Below are 18,411 nucleotides of genomic sequence, written 5' to 3'. Positions count from 1 at the left end.
TATATATATATCTGTTCGGTCAGTCCGTATACCTTGGTCCCTATATACCCTCAGTTGGTCACTCTCCTAGGAGACAACAGCATGTCGTCCACAAGGAGCAAAACTACTAAAGCACAGGTTTTTTTCGCGGCCTGTACCTTTTGTGGGGCTATGTTGCCTGCGGGATCCACGTACCCTCACTGTGAGCAGTGTTTGACTCCTGCCACACTTGCTCAGCCGGAGCCTCGGGCACTGGTGGGCCCCTCGGCTCAGGTAGACCCCCCTGCTCCCCCTGAACATGCAGGGACAGAGTCACAGGGGTTGGCCTCTTTTGCTGAGAAACTTTCTCAGTCCCTTTCTCAATCCATGGCTCAGTCTATGGACAAATGGTCTGCTAGGCTCCTGGAGGCATTGCAATCCAGACCGGACCCTTCACAGGCCCCGGTTCCTGTTAGCTTATCTCCTCCAGGCCCCTCTCGGTCCGCGCCGCAGCGCGCTCCCAGGTTGGCCCCTAGGTCTCAGGCAGAGGACTCCTGCCCGGACTGCAGTCCCAGACCGGCAAAGCGGTCTCGCTGGGACTCTTCCCCGTCTTCCTCACGCTGCTCAGAGGACTCTCAGGAAGACGAGGCGGATGTGGGAGCTCAGGGCTCTGACCCTGACGTCGCCCTTAACCTTGATACACCTGAGGGGGATGCCGTAGTAAATGATCTTATCTCATCCATCAAGCAGGTGTTGGATCTTTCTCCCCCGCCTCCTCCTGTGGAGGAGTCGGCTTCTCAGCAGGAGAAACATCGGTTTCGGTTCCCCAAGCGGACGCGAAACACGTTTTTTGATCACTCTAACTTCAGGGATGCTGTCCAGAAGCCCAGGGCGGTCCCGGACAAGCGCTTTGCTAAACGGCATACTGACACGCGTTATCCTTTTCCATCTGAAGTTGTTAAGGGCTGGTCTCACTCTCCCAAGGTGGATCCGCCAGTCTCCAAATTGGCTGCTAGATCCGTTGTCTGTTGCAGATGGCTCATCCTTGAAGGATGCCACTGACAGACAGAGCTCTTGGTGAAGTCCATCTATGAGGCCACGGGCGCGTCTTTCGCCCCGGCCTTTGCCGCTGTGTGGGCTCTCCAAGCGATCTCGGCTTGCCTGGCTGAAATTAATGCTGTCACACGGAATTCTGTTCCGCATGTTTCGTCTTTGACTTTCCAGGCGTCTGCCTTTTCGTCCTACGCCATGAACGCCGTCCTGGACTCTGCTAGCCGGACGGCTGTAGCATCCGCTAACTCCGTGGCAGTCCGCAGGGCCATGTAGCTGCGCGAATGGAAAGCAGACTCTGCTTCCAAAAGGTTCTTAACTGGTCTGCCTTTTGCTGGCGACCGTTTATTTGGCGAACGATTGGATGAAATTATTAAGGAATCCAAGGGAAAGGAATCCTCCTTACCCCAGTCCAGACCTAAGAAGCCTCCGCAACGAAAAATAGCAGTTCGGGTGGATCATCAACTTCCCGAAATCCAAGTTGACACCAACCCAATCACTGACTTACCTTGGGATGGAGTTTCACACTCAGCCAGCGTTAGTCAAGCTACCGCGGGACAAACAGCTTTCTCTGCAGGCAGGGGTGCAATCACTTCTTCGGAGTCAATCACACCCCTTAAGGTGCCTCATGCACTTCCTGGGGAAGATGGTGGCAGCTATGGAGGCAGTGCCGTTTGCACAATTTCATCTACGGCCGCTCCAATGGGATATTCTCCGCAAATGGGACAAGAGTGCAGCTTCCCTCGACAAGAACGTCTCTCTTTCCCTCGCGACCAAAACATCACTTCAGTGGTGGCTCCTACCCACATCTCTGTCGGGAGGAAGATCTTTCCTACCCCCAACCTGGGCTGTGGTCACCACGGACGCGAGCCTGTCAGGTTGGGCAGCGGTTTTTCTCCACCACAGGGCTCAAGGAACCTGGACTCCGACAGAATCGTCCCTTCAGATTAATATTCTGGAGATAAGGGCAGTATATCTAACCCTACTGGCTTTCCATCGGTGGCTGGAGGGCAGGCAGATCCGAATCCAGTCGGACAACGCCACTGCCGTCGCCTACATCAATCACCAAGGCGGCACTCGCAGTCGTCTGGCCTTCCAGGAAGTCCGGCGGATTCTGCAGTGGGTGGAAGACACAGGCTCCACCATCTCCGCAGTTCACATCCCGGGCGTAGAAAACTGGGAAGCAGATTTTCTCAGTCGTCAGGGCATGGACGCGGGGGAATGGTCTCTTCACCCAGACGTGTTTCGAGAGATCTGCCGCCGCTGGGGAACGCCGGACGTCAATCTCATGGCGTCACGGCACAACAACAAGGTCCCGGCCTTCATGGCACGGTCTCAGGATCACAGAGCTCTGGCGGCGGATGCGTTAGTGCAGAATTGGTCACAGTTCCGACTGCCGTATGTGTTTCCCCCTCTGGCAATGCTGCCCAGAGTACTACGCAAGATCAGGTCCGACTGCCGTCGCGCCATTCTCGTCACTCCAGACTGGCCGAGGCGGTCGTGGTATCCGGATCTGTGGCATCTCACGGTGGGACAACCGTGGGCACTTCCAGACCGCCCAGACTTGCTGTCACAAGGTCCTTTTTTCCATCTGAATTCTGTGGCCCTCAACCTGACTGTGTGGCCATTGAGTCCTGGCTCCTAGCGTCTTCAGGGTTATCTCAGGATGTCATTGCCACCATGAGACAGGCCAGGAAGCCAACGTCCGCCAAGATCTATTATAGGTCTTGGCAAATCTTCCTGTCCTGGTGCACTGCTAACAGTCTTTCTCCATGGCCGTTTGCCTTACCCACATTCCTTTCATTCCTTCAATCTGGAGTGGACAAGGGTTTGTCCCTCGGCTCTATCAAGGGCCAAGTGTCGGCGCTCTCCGTGTTTTTTCAAAAGCGTCTAGCCAGGCTTCCGCAGGTCCGTACGTTCCTGCAGGGGGTCTGCCACATAGTTCCACCCTACAAACGTCCGTTGGAACCTTAACAGGGTCCTGACGGCTCTTCAAAAGCCGCCTTTTGAGCCACTGCGGGATGTCTCTCTCTCCCGTCTTTCGCAGAAGGTGGCCTTCCTAGTGGCAGTCACGTCTCTTCGGAGAGTGTCTGAGCTTGCAGCGCTGTCATGCAAAGCCCCCTTCCTGGTTTTTCACCAGGATAAGGTGGTTCTGCGTCCTGTCCCGGAATTTCTCCCTAAGGTGGTATCCCCTTTTCATCTCAATCAGGATATCTCCTTACCTTCCTTTTGCCCTAATCCAATTCACCAGTGTGAAAAGGATTTGCACTCTTTGGATCTTGTGAGAGCACTCCGGTTCTACGTGTCTCGCACGGCGCCCCTGCGCCGTTCAGACGCGCTCTTTGTCCTTGTCGCTGGCCAGCGTAAGGGCTCTCAGGCCACCAAGTCAACCTTGGCTCGGTGGATCAAGGAACCGATTCTCGAGGCCTACCGTTCTTCTGGGTTTCCACTTCCTTCAGGGTTGAAAGCCCATTCTACCAGAGCTGTAGGTGCGTCCTGGGCTTTGCGGCACCGGGCGACGGCTCAGCAGGTGTGTCAGGCAGCTACGTGGTCTAGTCTGCACACTTTCACGCACACTTTCACGAAGCACTATCAAGTGCATACCTATGCGTCGGCTGACGCCAGTCTAGGTAGGCGAGTCCTTCAGGCGGCGGTTGCCCACCTGTAAGAGGGGGCCGTTTTTCGGCTCTTTCGATTGAGGTATTCTTTTACCCACCCAGGGACTGCTCTTGGACGTCCCAATTGTCTGGGTCTCCCAATGGAGCGACAAAGAAAAAGGGAATTTTGTTTACTTACCGTAAATTCCTTTTCTTCTAGCTCCTATTGGGAGACCCAGCACCCGCCCCTGTGCCCTTTGGGCTAGTTGTTCTTTTGTGTACACATGTTGTTCATGTTGAATTGTTCTTATGGTTCATGGTCTTCAGTTCTCCGAACATCCTTCGGATTGAATTTACCCTAGACCAATTTATAAGTTTTCTCCTTCCTGCTTTTGCACCAAAACTGAGGAGCCCGTGGTCCACGGGAGGGTGTATAGGCAGAGGGGAGGGGTTACACTTTTTAAAGTGTAATACTTTGTGTGGCCTCCGGAGGCAGAAGCTATACACCCAATTGTCTGGGTCTCCCAATAGGAGCTAGAAGAAAAGGAATTTACGGTAAGTAAACAAAATTCCCTTTTTTATTCAGTGTTCACTATATGGTCAAACCGATGTGTTGATGTGATGCCGCAGGTCAGTACAAGCTCTCGTAGACACGAAACATGTATAGGTTTCCTTTTATTTAAAGCAGGGGTCGGGAACCTATGGCTCGCGAGCCAGATATGGCTCTTTTTGATGGCCGTATCTGGCTCGCAGACAGGGCTCCTACCTGTCTATGGGAAGGATGCATGCACCGCGCTTTATCAGGCCGCGGTGCACGCTGATATTGGTAGTTCTTTGATGGCCTGATAAGCATTGGCGGCAGTGGTGAGCGGCAGGGAGCATGGACTACATTTCCCATAACTCCCTGCATAGCCGCGCCGTCTGCAAGCACGCACCTGCGTCCAGGGCCGGCGTCAGCACCCGGCAAACCCGGGCAAATGCCGGGGCCCTGGAGAGCCGGGGGGGCCCACTCGGCCTCGTCAGTTCTCCTGTCCCTTGACCGGGGCCCACTCGCCTTTATAGTTCTGCTGCCCCCGGCCGAGTTCCGGGGACCGCAGTCCTCGGCAGCAATCTGCGGCGCCGTCACTTTAAGGCGCGCAGACATCCTGTTTAGAATTTCATCTGTGGGCGGAGCTACCGCCTTCTCAGTCCCACAGATGAAGGAGGCGAGCTTCTGTAAGGCGCTGTGTGGGCCCCCTCTCCATCGTGACCTAATCGGGTAAATGCCCTCCCCGCCTCCCCATTATGGGCCCCGGTGAGCTGCTTCTAACCCCCCAGATGTATGCCCTGCCAATCCCCCCCCCCCCCCCGCCGATGCCGCGGGTGCTGGCCCCGCCGATGCCGCGGGTGCTGGCCCCGCCGATGCCGCGGGTGCTGGCCCCGCCGATGCCGCGGGTGCTGGCCCCGCCGATGCCGCGGGTGCTGGCCCCGCCGATGCCGCGGGTGCTGGCCCCGCCGATGCCGCGGGTGCTGGCCCCGCCGATGCCGCGGGTGCTGGCCCCGCCGATGCCGCGGGTGCTGGCCCCGCCGATGCCGCGGGTGCTGGCCCCGCCGATGCCGCGGGTGCTGGCCCCGCCGAGCAGCAGAGTTGTGTGTGTTTGTCTGTATGTAGCAGAGTTGTGTGTGTTTGTCTGTATGTAGCAGAGTTGTGTGTGTTTGTCTGTATGTAGCAGAGTTGTGTGTGTTTGTCTGTATGTAGCAGAGTTGTGTGTGTTTGTCTGTATGTAGCAGAGTTGTGTGTGTTTGTCTGTATGTAGCAGAGTTGTGTGTGTTTGTCTGTATGTAGCAGAGTTGTGTGTGTTTGTCTGTATGTAGCAGAGTTGTGTGTGTTTGTCTGTATGTAGCAGAGTTGTGTGTGTTTGTCTGTATGTAGCAGAGTTGTGTGTGTTTGTCTGTATGTAGCAGAGTTGTGTGTGTTTGTCTGTATGTAGCAGAGTTGTGTGTGTTTGTCTGTATGTAGCAGAGTTGTGTGTGTTTGTCTGTATGTAGCAGAGTTGTGTGTGTTTGTCTGTATGTAGCAGAGTTGTGTGTGTTTGTCTGTATGTAGCAGAGTTGTGTGTGTTTGTCTGTATGTAGCAGAGTTGTGTGTGTTTGTCTGTATGTAGCAGAGTTGTGTGTGTTTGTCTGTATGTAGCAGAGTTGTGTGTGTTTGTAGCAGAGTGTAGTACCATTGTTTCAGTCCAGTTGTGGCTTTATACAGCAGGGAGGAGCATTCCTTGCTGTACTAAGTGAACATTGGAGCGATTGATCTGTCAATGGCCCTTTAAACATATTGTACGGCTCTCGCGGAATTATATTTCAAAATATGTGGCGTTTACAGCTGTCTTAGCCAAAAAGGTTCCTGACCCCTGATTTAAAGAGTTAAAGGGAACCTGTCACCTAGAATATGTGTTCTGACCTATCAGCAGACGCATGTGTGCCCTAATTACACCTTCCTACCCATCCCTGTGCTGTAAAATTGTATAATATGAAAGTAATAAACGTTTTATTACCTTCATATTTCGTATGTAAATAGCAGGGAATGTGGTCACAGGGGCGGCGCCTTGCCCTTTGGACGTCTGCATATTTCTGTGGTATCACGCAGCGACGTCCCCCATCGCTCATTCTATCCTGCGCGCATTGCAGCAGGCTTCTTTTCCGGGTGTTCAATCGCCGGCTTCAGACGCGCACTGCGCATGCGCAGTACGTGTCTGAAACTGACAAAGAAAACCCGGAAGAGAAGCCTGCCGCAATAGTAAGTGTAAACACGCGCAGGATAGAATGAGCGACGGGGACGTTGCTGCATGGTATCACGCCCACAGGGGCGTGATACCACGGAAATATGCAGACGTCCAAAGGGCAAGGCGCCGCCCCTGTGACCACATTCCCTGCTATTTACATACGAAATATGAAGGTAATAAAACGTTTATTACTTTCATATTATACTATTTTACAGCACAGGGATGGGTAGGAAGGTGTAATTAGGGCGCACATGCGTCTGCTGATAGGTCAGAATGCATATTCTAGGTGACAGGTTCCCTTTTAAATAAAAAAAAATCATCACAAGTTTGTCCAAAAAGGCGCACTTTTTGTGCCTTATTCCACAATCCGTAGCGTTCTCATTTTTCGGGATCTATGGCTTAGTGATGGATTATTTTGTGCGTCTTGAGCTGACGTTTTTAACAGTACCATGTTTGCGCAGATGCTACATTTTGATCGCCTATTATTGCATCTTGCGCAAAATACACTGGAACAAAAAAAATATAATTTTGGCTTTTGGAATTTTTTTGCCGCTATACAGTTTACCAATCAGATTAATTGATTTTCTATTTTGATAGATCAGACTTTTCAAGTGTGTGTGTGTTTGTTTTTTTAACCCTTTAATTTTCAATGGGGAGAATGGGGCGGTGATTTGAACTTATGTTTGTTTGTTTTTTTTTTTTTATTTATTTTACTAGTTACCTTAAGGGGGGCTATAAGGATCAGCAGTCTGATTGCTCTTCCATTTCTCCAGATCACAGCTAGACAGCTGAGATCTGCAGAAAAGCAGCTCTCCTATTACACACGGCAGTCTGCCGGGCGTAAGAGGAAGGGAGTCATGATAGCTACAGGAGTCATCACATGCCCCTGTGCTACCATGACAACCATCGGATCCACTTGATCATGTCACATGACTTCCAATGGCGCTGGGTAAGGGAATGCTTACCGCGGCACGCTGTTTCATCTCACTGTCACATTTTGACAGCGAGATGCAAGGGGTTAACAGGCGCGAGTGGAGAGCTGAGCCACTCGTGCCTGATAGCCGCACGTCAGTTGTTAAAATCAGCTGACATGTGCAGGAAACTCTGCCGACTGCCTGCGGCAGGTGACTGGGATTAACCTCACAGGATCTGTGTGTCATGAGGAGGTTACTCTTTCTTGAGTGTATTTGCACTGAGCTGAAGCTGATTTTTTAGATTTTATCTGGAGATATTTATAAGCAGCATTTTTACCCAGAACACACCATTATCCATTAATAAATGTGTGGTGTAGTCAATGGTATGTGGATGAGGGCTGGATGAGAGTGGCTGATAAACTGAGCACAGTTTTCTACTGTCTAGTCTGTCAGTAGATTTGTTAATACCTCTTGGATTGGTTCCCTGTCTGCTGTGTATAGGCCCCAGTATGAATGGCCAACATTAAAGAGGTTTTATGATTTGGGCAAATTGGACCCTGATGGTTCTAAGAGTAAGATTTTTCCCTTAAGCTAAAACCCATTTAATAAGCTTTAAAGGACAGCTGTGCTTGGTGTGAACAGTCACTTTTTGATGACACTCTGTAATCGGTGTTTTTTTTTTTTTTTTCGCTTGTCTTTTACAGTGTATCGTCGCATTGTTGAATCTGACGTTGGTGATTCCTTTTATATTCGGACCCATTTTGAATATGAGAAGGAATCCCCATACGGGTTAAGTTTCAACAAAGGAGAGGTGTTTCGAGTTGTAGATACTCTTTATAATGGAAAACTAGGATCGTGGCTGGCAATTCGAATAGGTAGAAATCATAAGGAAGTGGAAAGAGGAATTATCCCAAATAAGAACAGGTAACACGAAGCAGACACACAAGTGATACCATTCTAGCATAATCTACTTTTTTCTTCTTCTAGTTACATTATACACCTTCATGGTGTTTTTAATGTATACAATTTCTTTACATTTGTACACTCATTTTTATTTGAATTTTTTTCTTTTATGACTTGATTCGTTGAGTCTCTTGCATGCCTTGTGTTAAATGATGTTCTTGGTGGTTTTATCTTTGCTTCTCCAGATTTCTTTGTATATACTGATTACAAATTTTATTTTTTACAACTTCTGTTAGAGCGGAGCAGCTTGCTAGTGTGCAATACACCCTCCCTAAAACAGCTGGAGGTGATCGTGCAGACTTTTGGCGCTTCCGGGGTCTCCGAAGTTCTAAGCGAAATCTCAGGAAAAGCAGGGAAGACCTCTCTGCTCAACCTGTTCAGACAAAATTTCCGGCGTATGAAAGAGTCGTCTTGCGAGAAGGTAGTTTTGCATTTTATTTTTAGTTAAATATGGTCAGATGAATCATTAAATGTCACTAACAAATATACCCACAATACATATTCAGTATGCAGTTAGGATTATGCTATCGAGGGGAAAATAAACCCACAAAAATAAAAACTGAATAACCCTCTAAGGACATATTTTCTAATTAAGTGAAATAAATTCCATCAACAATTAAACCCTACAACAGTTACACAGGTGGAGTATTACTATCACAAGTAGTTGCTCATTCATGTGCATAAAAAACAAAATGTTTTTTATTTTTTCATTTATAACTGATGAAGACCTTGTTTGGCCGACACGTTGTTTTATAACTTTTTATAATCATTTGCAGTAATAAAACATTTTTGAATACATCAATATCCTGGTATTTGGGGGCACCTCACGGAGTCCTATTTTATCTGCAAAATCACAAGTAGTTGAAATGTAGTGTATAAATAATTTTAAGGGGGTTTTCCACTACTCAGACAACCACTTCTCATTTTACATGTATCCCCCAATTAGAATAGAAATTCTTTTACTGACCTCCCGCACCGGCGTCATTCCAGTGGTGTTTACGCTTGAGTTTTCGAGACTCATATGAGGTTGTGATGTCACACAAGCCCCGCTCTGAGTCACCACCGGTTTCTCTCTTCCTGCCTACGGACTCAACAAGAAGTAAGAACTGCGACTGGCCACTTCTGATACTTGCGTCTGAAGGCAAGGAGACAGAAGCCGACTTTGATTGGGCGCAGGGCTTTCATTGCATTTGTGTAATATCGGGGACACACAAAAATGAGGTCCACCACACAGATCAAAAAGGTGTAGTGTTTTAATAAATTAAAAATCTGGCTTCTCAATGAGGCCTGACTATTGTGATGGGGTGGTACAGGGTAAGCTGCAGTGCCCATGCCATCTGCACTGAGTGTCAGCAGTAACCTATTGCCACAATAAGGTGCTAACACCAATCCCAAGTGTTAAATGTGACAGTGAGTGACCCAACACAGTCCTCCAGGTCTGCCATGGTCTACAAAATATTAAAGGAGTTGTCCGACAAACTCAAAAAATTTTTGTAAGTTAATCTATGCTGTATTGTCATATAAAACATCCCTACATTATTATTTTTTCTTTGTCGCTCTATTGGGAGACCCAGACAATTGGGTGTATAGCTTCTGCCTCCGGAAGCCACACAAAGTATTACACTTTAAAAAGTGTAACCCCTCCCCTCTGCCTATACACCCTCCTGTGGACCACGGGCTCCTCAGTTTTATGCTTTGTGTGGAAGGAGGCACACATCCACTCATGCATTCTCAGACTTAGTTATGTCGGTTGGAAGAAAAGAGGACCCCCACGGGGCCCTCGGCATGTTCCCTTCTCACCCCACTATGTCAGCGGTGTTGTTAAGGTTGAGGTACCCATTGCGGGTACGGAGGCTGGAGCCACATGCCGTCTCCTTCACCATCCCTTATGCGGCTCTGGGAGAAGTGGGATCCTGAGCGGTTATCCATTTGCTGGGACCGTGCTCCATCCGCAGCCCCTGGTGGAACCTGCCGGACTGGAGCCTCTTCAACCCCAGGGACCGGGCCCTGCTACTTAAAGGTACTCTGTGTCCCCATCGGGGATTGTACAGAGAGCGCACCTTCTTTCCGGAAGCCGCGGTAGTTGTAAAACTGAGGAGGCCCGGTGGACTTCCGCGCCGACCGTGCCTGCTTGTCGGGCGCGGCCTCAAATTTAGTCCCCGGCTTCACCGCGGCCTAGTCGCGAAAATCCCGCCCCCAGGCCTGCCTGTCAGGGGTAAGGGCGGGATTACCGACATGACGTCGGATGTGAAGGCTGGAGCATCCTGCATGTCTTCCTCCCCCCTCACTGACCACTGTGGGGACCCCAGATTCCCGCTCTTTGCTGGCGCTGGCGGCGGATCAGCCCCACTCCTCCCCTGAGAGCTCCGGCGGCCATTTTCTGGCATTCTGCCGTTGGATGCTACTACTAAGGCACAGGTTTTTTTCGCTGCCTGTACCTCTTGTGGGGCTATGTTGCCTGCGGGATCCACGTACCCCCACTGTGAGCAATGCTCTACTCCTGCCACGCTTGCTCAGCCGGAGCCTCGGGCACTGGTGGGCCCTTCGGCTCAGGTAGACCCCCCTGCTCCCCCTGAGCAGGCTGCAGGGACAGAGTCACCGGTGTTGGCCTCTTTCGCTGAGAAACTCTCTCTCTTTCTCAATCCATTGCACAGTCTATGGACAAATGGTCTTCTAAGCTCCTTGAGGCATTGCAGTCCAGACCGGACCTTTCACAGGCCTCGGCCCCTGTTAGCTTGTCTCCTCCAGGCCCCTCTCAGTCCGCGCCGCAGCGCGCTCCCAGGTTGGCCCCCAGGTCTCAGGCGGAGGACTCCTGCCCGGACCGCAGCCCCCGACCGGCTAAGCGGTCTCGCTGGGACTCTTCCCCGACTTCCTCACACTGCTCGGGATCCCAGCTTGAGGACTCTCAGGAAGACGAGGCGGACGTGGGAGCTCAGGGCTCTGACCCGGACTTCGCCCTTAACCTTGATACACCTGAGGGGGACGCCTTAGTAAATGATCTCGTCCATCAACCAGGTGTTGGATCTCTCACCACCACCTCCTCCTGCGGAGGAGTCTGCTTCTCAGCAGGAGAAACACCAGTTTCGGTTCCCCAAACGTACACGCAATACGTTTTTTGATCACTCTAACTTCAGGGATGCTGTCCAGAAGCCCAGAGCGGTCCCGGACAAGCGCTTTGCTAAACGGCATACTGACACGCGTTATCCCTTTCCATCTGAAGTAGTTAAGGGTCGGGCTCACTGTCCCAAGGTGGATCCTCCAGTCTCCAGATTGGCTGCTAGGTCCGTTGTCTGTTGCAGATGGCTCATCCCTGAAGGATGCCACTGACAGACAGATAGTGCTCTTGGTGAAGTCCATCTATGAGGCCACGGGCGCGTCTTTCGCCCCGGCCTTTGCAGCCGTGTGGGCTCTCCAAGCAATCTCGGCTTGTCTGGCTGAGATTAATGCTGTCACACGGAATTCTGCTCCGCATGTTTCGTCTTTGACCTCTCAGGCATCAGCTTTTTCGTCCTACGCCATGAACGCCGTCCTGGACTCCACTAGCCGTACGGCTGTAGCATCTGCTAACTCCGTGGCAGTCCGCAGGGCCATGTGGCTGCGCGAATGGAAAGCTGACTCTGCTTCAAAAAGGTTCTTAACTGGTTTGCCCTTTTCTGGCGACCGTTTATTTGGCGAACGATTGGATGAGATTATTAAGGAATCCAAGGGAAAGGAATCCTCCTTACCCCAGTCCAAACCTAAGAAACCTCAGCAACGAAAAATACAATCGAGGTTTCGGTCCTTTCGTCCCTCCGCCAAGCCCCAATCCTCTTCGTCCAACAGGCCGGAGAAAGGCCAGAGGAACTCCTATGCATGGCGGTCCAAGTCACGCCCCCAAAAGGCCGCAGGAGGCACTGCCTCCAAGACGGCCTCCTCATGACTCTCGGCCTCCCCTAGCCGCATCCTCTGTCGGTGGCAGGCTCCCCCGCTTTGGCGACGCCTGGTGGCCACATGTTCAAGACCGATGGGTGAGAGACATTCTGTCTCATGGTTACAGGATAGAGTTCAGCTCTCGTCCTGCGGCTCGTTTCTTCAGAACCTCTCCGCTCCCCGCTCAGGCCGACGCACTTTTTCAGGCAGTGGACGCTCTAAAGACAGAAGGAGTTGTGATCCCCGTTCCCCTTCAGGAACATGGTCGCGGCTTTTACTCCAACTTGTTCGTGGTGCCAAAAAAGGACGGATCATTCCGTCCCATTCTGGACCTCAAGCTACTCAACAGACATGTGAGAACCAGACGGTTTCGGATGGAATCTCTCCGCTCGGTCATCGCCTCGATGTCACAAGGAGACTTCCTAGCATCGATCGACATCAAGGATGCTTATCTCCATGTGCCGATTGCACCCGAACATAAACGTTTCCTGCGTTTCGCCATCGGGGACGAACACCGTCAGTTCGTGGCATTGCCTTTCGGCCTGGCGACAGCCCCACGGGTTTTCACCAAAGTCAAGGCATCCGTCGTGGCGGTCCTGCACTCTCAGGGCCACTCGGTGATCCCTTACTTAGCCGATCTCCTAGTCAGGGCCCCTTCTCGGGTGGCGTGTCAACAAAGCCTTACCGTCGCTCTGGCGACTCTCCAGCAGTTCGGGTGGATCATCAACTTCCCGAAATCCAAGTTGACACCGACCCAATCGCTGACTTACCTCGGGATGGAGTTTCATACACAGCCAGTGGTAGTCAAGCTACCGCGGGACAAACAGCTTTCTCTGCAGGCAGGGGTGCAATCACTTCTTCGGAGTCAGTCACACCCCTTAAGGGGCCTCATGCACTTCCTGGGGAAGATGGTGGCAGCTATGGAGGCAGTGCCGTTCGCGCAATTTCATCTACAGCCACTCCAATGGGACATTCTCCGCAAATGGGACAAGAGTGCGGCTTCCCTCGACAAGAACGTCTTTCTCATGCAACCAAAACATCACTTCAGTGGTGGCTCCTACCCACTTCTCTGTCGCGGGGAAAATCCTTCCTACCCCCAACCTGGGCTGTGGTCACCACGGACGCGAGCCTGTCAGGTTGGGGAGCGTTTTTTCTCCACCACAGGGCTCAAGGAACCTGGACTCCGATAGAATCGTCCCTTCAGATCAATATTCTGGAGATAAGGGCAGTATATCTAGCCCTATTGGCTTTCCATCGGTGGCTGGAGGGCAGGCAGATCCGTATCCAGTCGGACAACGCCACTGCCGTCGCATACATCAACCACCAAGGCGGCACTCGCAGTCGTCAAGCCTTCCAGGAAGTCCGGCGGATTCTGCAGTGGGTGGAAGACACAGGCTCCACCATCTCCGCAGTTCACATCCCGGGCGTAGAAAACTGGGAAGCAGATTTTCTCAGTCGTCAGGGCATGGACGCGGGGGAATGGTCTCTGCACCCAGACGTGTTTCGAGAGATCTGTCGCCGCTGGGGAACGCCGGACGTCGATCTCATGGCGTCACGGCACAACAACAAGGTCCCGGCCTTCATGGCACGGTCTCAGGATCACAGAGCTCTGGCGGCGGACGCGTTAGTCCAGGATTGGTCGCAGTTTCGACTGTCTTATGTGTTTCCCCCTCTGGCGATGCTGCCCAGAGTACTACGCAAGATCAGGTCCGACTGCTGTCGAAACATTCTCGTCGCTCCAGACTGGCCGAGGCGGTCGTGGTATCCGGATCTGTGGCATCTCACGGTGGGTCAACCGTGGGCACTTCCAGACCGCCCAGACTTGCTTTCACAAGGCCCGTTTTTCCATCTGAATTCTGTGGCCCTCAACCTGACTGTGTGGCCATTGAGTCCTGGATCCTAGCGTCTTCAGGGTTATCTCAGGATGTCATTACTACCATGAGACAAGCCAGGAAGCCAACGTCCGCCAAGATCTATTACAGGTCTTGGCAAATCTTCCTATCCTGGTGCACTGATAACGGTTTTCCTCCATGGTCGTTTGCCTTACCCACTTTTCTTTCATTCCTTCAATCTGGAATGGACAAGGGTTTGTCCCTCGGCTCTCTCAAGGGCCAAGTATCGGCGCTCTCCGTGTTTTTTCAAAAGCGTCTAGCCAGGCTTCCGCAGGTCCGCACGTTCCTGCAGGGGGTCTGTCACATGGTTCCACCTTACAAATGTCCGTTGGAACCCTGGGATCTTAACAGAGTTCTGACGGCTCTTCAAAAGCCGCCTTTTGAGCCGCTGCGGGATGTCTCTCTCTTACGTCTTTCTCCGAAGGTGGACTTCCTGGTGGCAGTCACGTCACTTCGGAGAGTGTCTGAGCTTGCAGCGCTGTCATGCAAAGCTCCCTTCCTGGTTTTCCACCAGGATAAGGTGGTTCTGCGTCCTGTCCCGGAATTTCTCCCTAAGGTGGTATCCCCTTTTCATCTAAATCAGGATATCTCCTTGCCTTCCTTTTGCCCTAATCCAATTCACCAGTGTGAAAAGGATTTGCACTCTTTGGATCTAGTGAGAGCACTCCGGTTCTACGTGTCTCGCACGGCGCCCCTGCGTCGTTCAGATGCGCTCTTTGTCCTGGTCGCTGGCCAGCGTAAGGGCTCTCAGGCCTCCCAAGTCAACCTTGGCTCGGTGGATCAAGGAACCCATTCTCGAGGCCTACCGTTCTTCCGGGCTTCCGCTCCCTTCAGGGCTGAAAGCCCACTCTACCAGAGCCGTAGGTGCGTCCTGGGCATTGCGGCACTGGGCTACGGCTCAGCAGGTGTGTCAGGCAGCTACGTGGTCTAGTCTGCACATTTTCACGAAACACTATCAAATGCATACCTATGCTTCGGCAGACGCCAGTCTAGGTAGGCGAGTCCTTCAGGCGGCGGTTGCCCACCTGTAAGAGGGGGCCGTTTTCGGCTCTTTTTATTGAGGTATTCTTTCACCCACCCAGGGACTGCTCTTGGACGTCCCAATTGTCTGGGTCTCCCAATGGAGCGACAAAGAAGGGAATTTTGTTTACTTACCGTAAATTCCTTTTCTTCTAGCTCCTATTGGGAGACCCAGCACCCGCCCCTGTGCCCTTTGGGCTAGTTGTTCTTTTGTGTACACATGTTGTTCATGTTGAATTGTTCTTTTGGTTCATGGTCTTCAGTTCTCCGAACATCCTTCGGATTGAATTTACCCTAGACCAATTTATAAGTTTTCTCCTTCCTGCTTTTGCACCAAAACTGAGGAGCCCGTGGTCCACAGGAGGGTGTATAGGCAGAGGGGAGGGGTTACACTTTTTAAAGGTGTAATACTTTGTGTGGCCTCCGGAGGCAGAAGCTATACACCCAATTGTCGGGGTCTCCCAATAGGAGCTAGAAGAAAAGGAATTTACGGTAAGTAAACAAAATTCCCTTTTTTTTTTTTTTTTGTTTCTGACTTTTGTTCCTCTTGAATTATCACTTTATTCTCTGCAGACACTTTGTTTACCTGGAGCTCAAGCAAACTTGACTTTTTGCTATGCTTGGTTGCCAAACCTCAGTCAGAGCTGGCACCGCCTGGCCTCACAGTCCAGCCCCGCCCTCTGCCCAGCCATTGGCTGTCAGTATTCTGCCCCATCACTGTCCTCTAATCGATCCAGCAAAGATGGGAACATTGCTATATTATGGGGACAGGGATGGGGCACATTACTACATTACATGTGCGGTGGATGTGAGGGGATTGTGCTGTTACAGATGAGATATCACTGCTCTGTATTTCAACTGATTGGCAATACAGCGCAGTTATCCTGCTTCTCTTATCTGTGATAGCACAATCACCTCAGATCCACCACACATACATTGTAGTAATGTGCCCATCCTATGGTAATGTGCCCATCTTGTAGTAATGTCCCCTTGGGTTCCTCTTCTTGTAGCAATGCTGTGTCCTGTAGAATTGCCCCCTAGTGTGCCAGTCTTCACACATGCAAAAAAAAACAAACACATATCCTTCTCGTTCCCTTGGTGTCCTGCCTCTTGCGGCCGCAGCCCCCTTAATGATCGCTGTCTGTGCAGGGGCCACTGCTGACAGCGCTTTATATCAGATGACTGATTTTCAGTTGCTGCGCAGGGACGAGCTCTCTATGCAGCTTCTCCAGTGATTTGCTGCTGACCTCTGATTGGCCAGCGGCTGAGCATAGCTGTTTACAGAGCTTGGCTCTGCAGAATGCCCGGGAATCTGTCATCTGATATAAAGGGGCACAGGCCTGCGTTCCACAAGCAGCATCAGGAGCTGCTGCTGACAGCGCTTTATGTCAGATGACAGATTCCTGGGCGCTCTGCAGAGCTGAGCTCTGTATACAGCTACTGCAATGATCTGCGGTTGGCCTCTGATTGGCAGACGGCATATCATCGCTGTATACAGTGCTCCCATCTGCGCAGTGCCTGGGAATCAGTCATCTGATATATAATGCTGACTGCACAGGCCCCCAGCTTAGGCAACGTTCAGCAAGGGGGCCACAAACCTGCGTGCCGCATGCAGCATCGGGCGCTGCAGGCAACGAGACCACTGCACTATTGGATGTGTGGGAGGGTGCTGGGGAAGGGGGGTGGGACACCACACACTGTACCTGCCCAGCAGGGCGGAAACATGTCGGCTGTGATGCTCCTCTACAAGGTGAGCATAAGCTGCTGCCCCTGTAGTCGTGACATCACAGGAAGCAGCAAAATCGCGGCAGGATCGGTCACATGACCATTCTGAGCCAGGGGAGAGGGTCTGACGGCAGGGCAGGTAGGTAGTTACTATCTACTTACCTGCCCCAGTGTAGCCCAGTAGTGAAATTACAAGAAAAAGGCAAAATAAGCTAGATAATCCCTTTTAAGGCTTGCAGGACATGATGGGTTGGTTGTGATCAAAATGCTGTGGAGAGAAAAGCGCACATAGGGTCTTATCTGGCAAACAATGCAGGCTTAGAAAATGAAAACAGGTGCTCACCTATGGAAGTTGTGACAGGCACAACTCCTATGCATGCAGAAAATGGTCAAGCAGCAGCCCCGATATGCAACAGGGAATCATGAATGGATAAGAAAGTCGGGTTTAACACTGCGCTAAAACCATGAAGCCAAACGATGTGATGAATTCTTTGCTATATTTTCTTTATTTAGGCCAAGTCTACATGTTTCAAAGGCATGTCCGCCTTCTTCATCAGGACAAAGGAAAAAAGGAAAAAACAGCATGTCATCATGCTGTTTTTTCCTTTGTCATGATGAAGAAGGCGGACATGCCTTTGAAACATGTAGACTTGGCCTAAATAAAGAAAATATAGCAAAGAATTCATCACATCGTTTGGCTTCATGGTTTTAGCGCAGTGTTAAACCCGACTTTCTTATCCATTCATGATTCCGGGTTGGTTGTGATGAAAGGCTTAATACACTACATTGTAGGAGAACAGAGGTGTATTATGTAAGCAAACCGTTACATGGTCAAGAGACTAAAAATAGTAGGAAAACAGCACCTAGTAAGCAAAAGCCCACGTCAGTAAGAAAACAAACTTTCCCTTTACTTTATTGAAAACAATTAAAACTACTCACATTTGGAAGTGATTGATGAATCTATGATCAGTTGTATATTATTGTGTTAAGTGTTGTAAAAAAAAAAAATCCCCCTATAGGTGTGAAATACTCTGAGCTTTCCCCTTTGGCTTATTTTCACCATAATTGTTTTCCAGCTGGATTTCTCAGGCCTGTTGTTATCTTTGGTCCCATTGCTGATGTTGCACGAGAGAAGTTGGCAAGAGAGGAACCAGATGTCTACGAGGTGGCAAGTAAGTCCCCACCACCTATAGGCCGTTATCAGCAGATCAACCCCAGCAGTGAATGGTTGGTCAAAATAATGGCTGCTTTTACTTTATCACTTTAGTTATTTCGGACATCATTTTAAAATTAGTTTTTAACTCTAAAAACATTCCTATATGATTAATAGAACACGTAATTATTAATGTGCAGAGTGACATTGGATAATGAAAAATACAATAAGGTCAACTGATGAAGGAATACAATGGAAAATAGAACAACTTTTATTGAAAATACAAGTAGGTGTATGGTGGCAACCAAGGAGACAAACGTGCACATACAATGCTAAAATAGATAAAAGGGTTTGTAAAGACAAATATGCCTGGACCTACAGATGATGATGTAATATAACATATATAATATATGTAATAATGTGGACCAGGGGTGCGCAGATGACTGTCAATATATGAAATAGAAAACAAAA

General features: G+C 50.5%; 1 protein-coding gene across 18 annotated transcripts in view; it reads left to right on the top strand.

The window, feature by feature from the left end:
- The window catches only part of TJP1 (tight junction protein 1), a 739,774-nt gene that overhangs the window by 661,028 nt on the left and 60,335 nt on the right, over positions 1-18,411 (top strand). For all 18 annotated transcript variants that reach the window (XM_075345691.1, XM_075345702.1, XM_075345705.1 and 15 more), the window contains 3 exons: positions 7,983-8,202; positions 8,478-8,662; positions 17,864-17,959. In XM_075345691.1, coding sequence (XP_075201806.1) covers positions 7,983-8,202; positions 8,478-8,662; positions 17,864-17,959 — 501 coding nt within the window. The remainder of the gene's footprint in view (positions 1-7,982; positions 8,203-8,477; positions 8,663-17,863; positions 17,960-18,411) is intronic.

The sequence above is a fragment of the Anomaloglossus baeobatrachus genome, chromosome 4 (assembly GCF_048569485.1).
Source record: "Anomaloglossus baeobatrachus isolate aAnoBae1 chromosome 4, aAnoBae1.hap1, whole genome shotgun sequence".
In the NCBI taxonomy this organism is placed as follows: domain Eukaryota; kingdom Metazoa; phylum Chordata; class Amphibia; order Anura; family Aromobatidae; genus Anomaloglossus; species Anomaloglossus baeobatrachus.
Note: the sequence above shows the minus strand (reverse complement) of the source record. Positions and strands in the feature narration are given on the sequence as shown.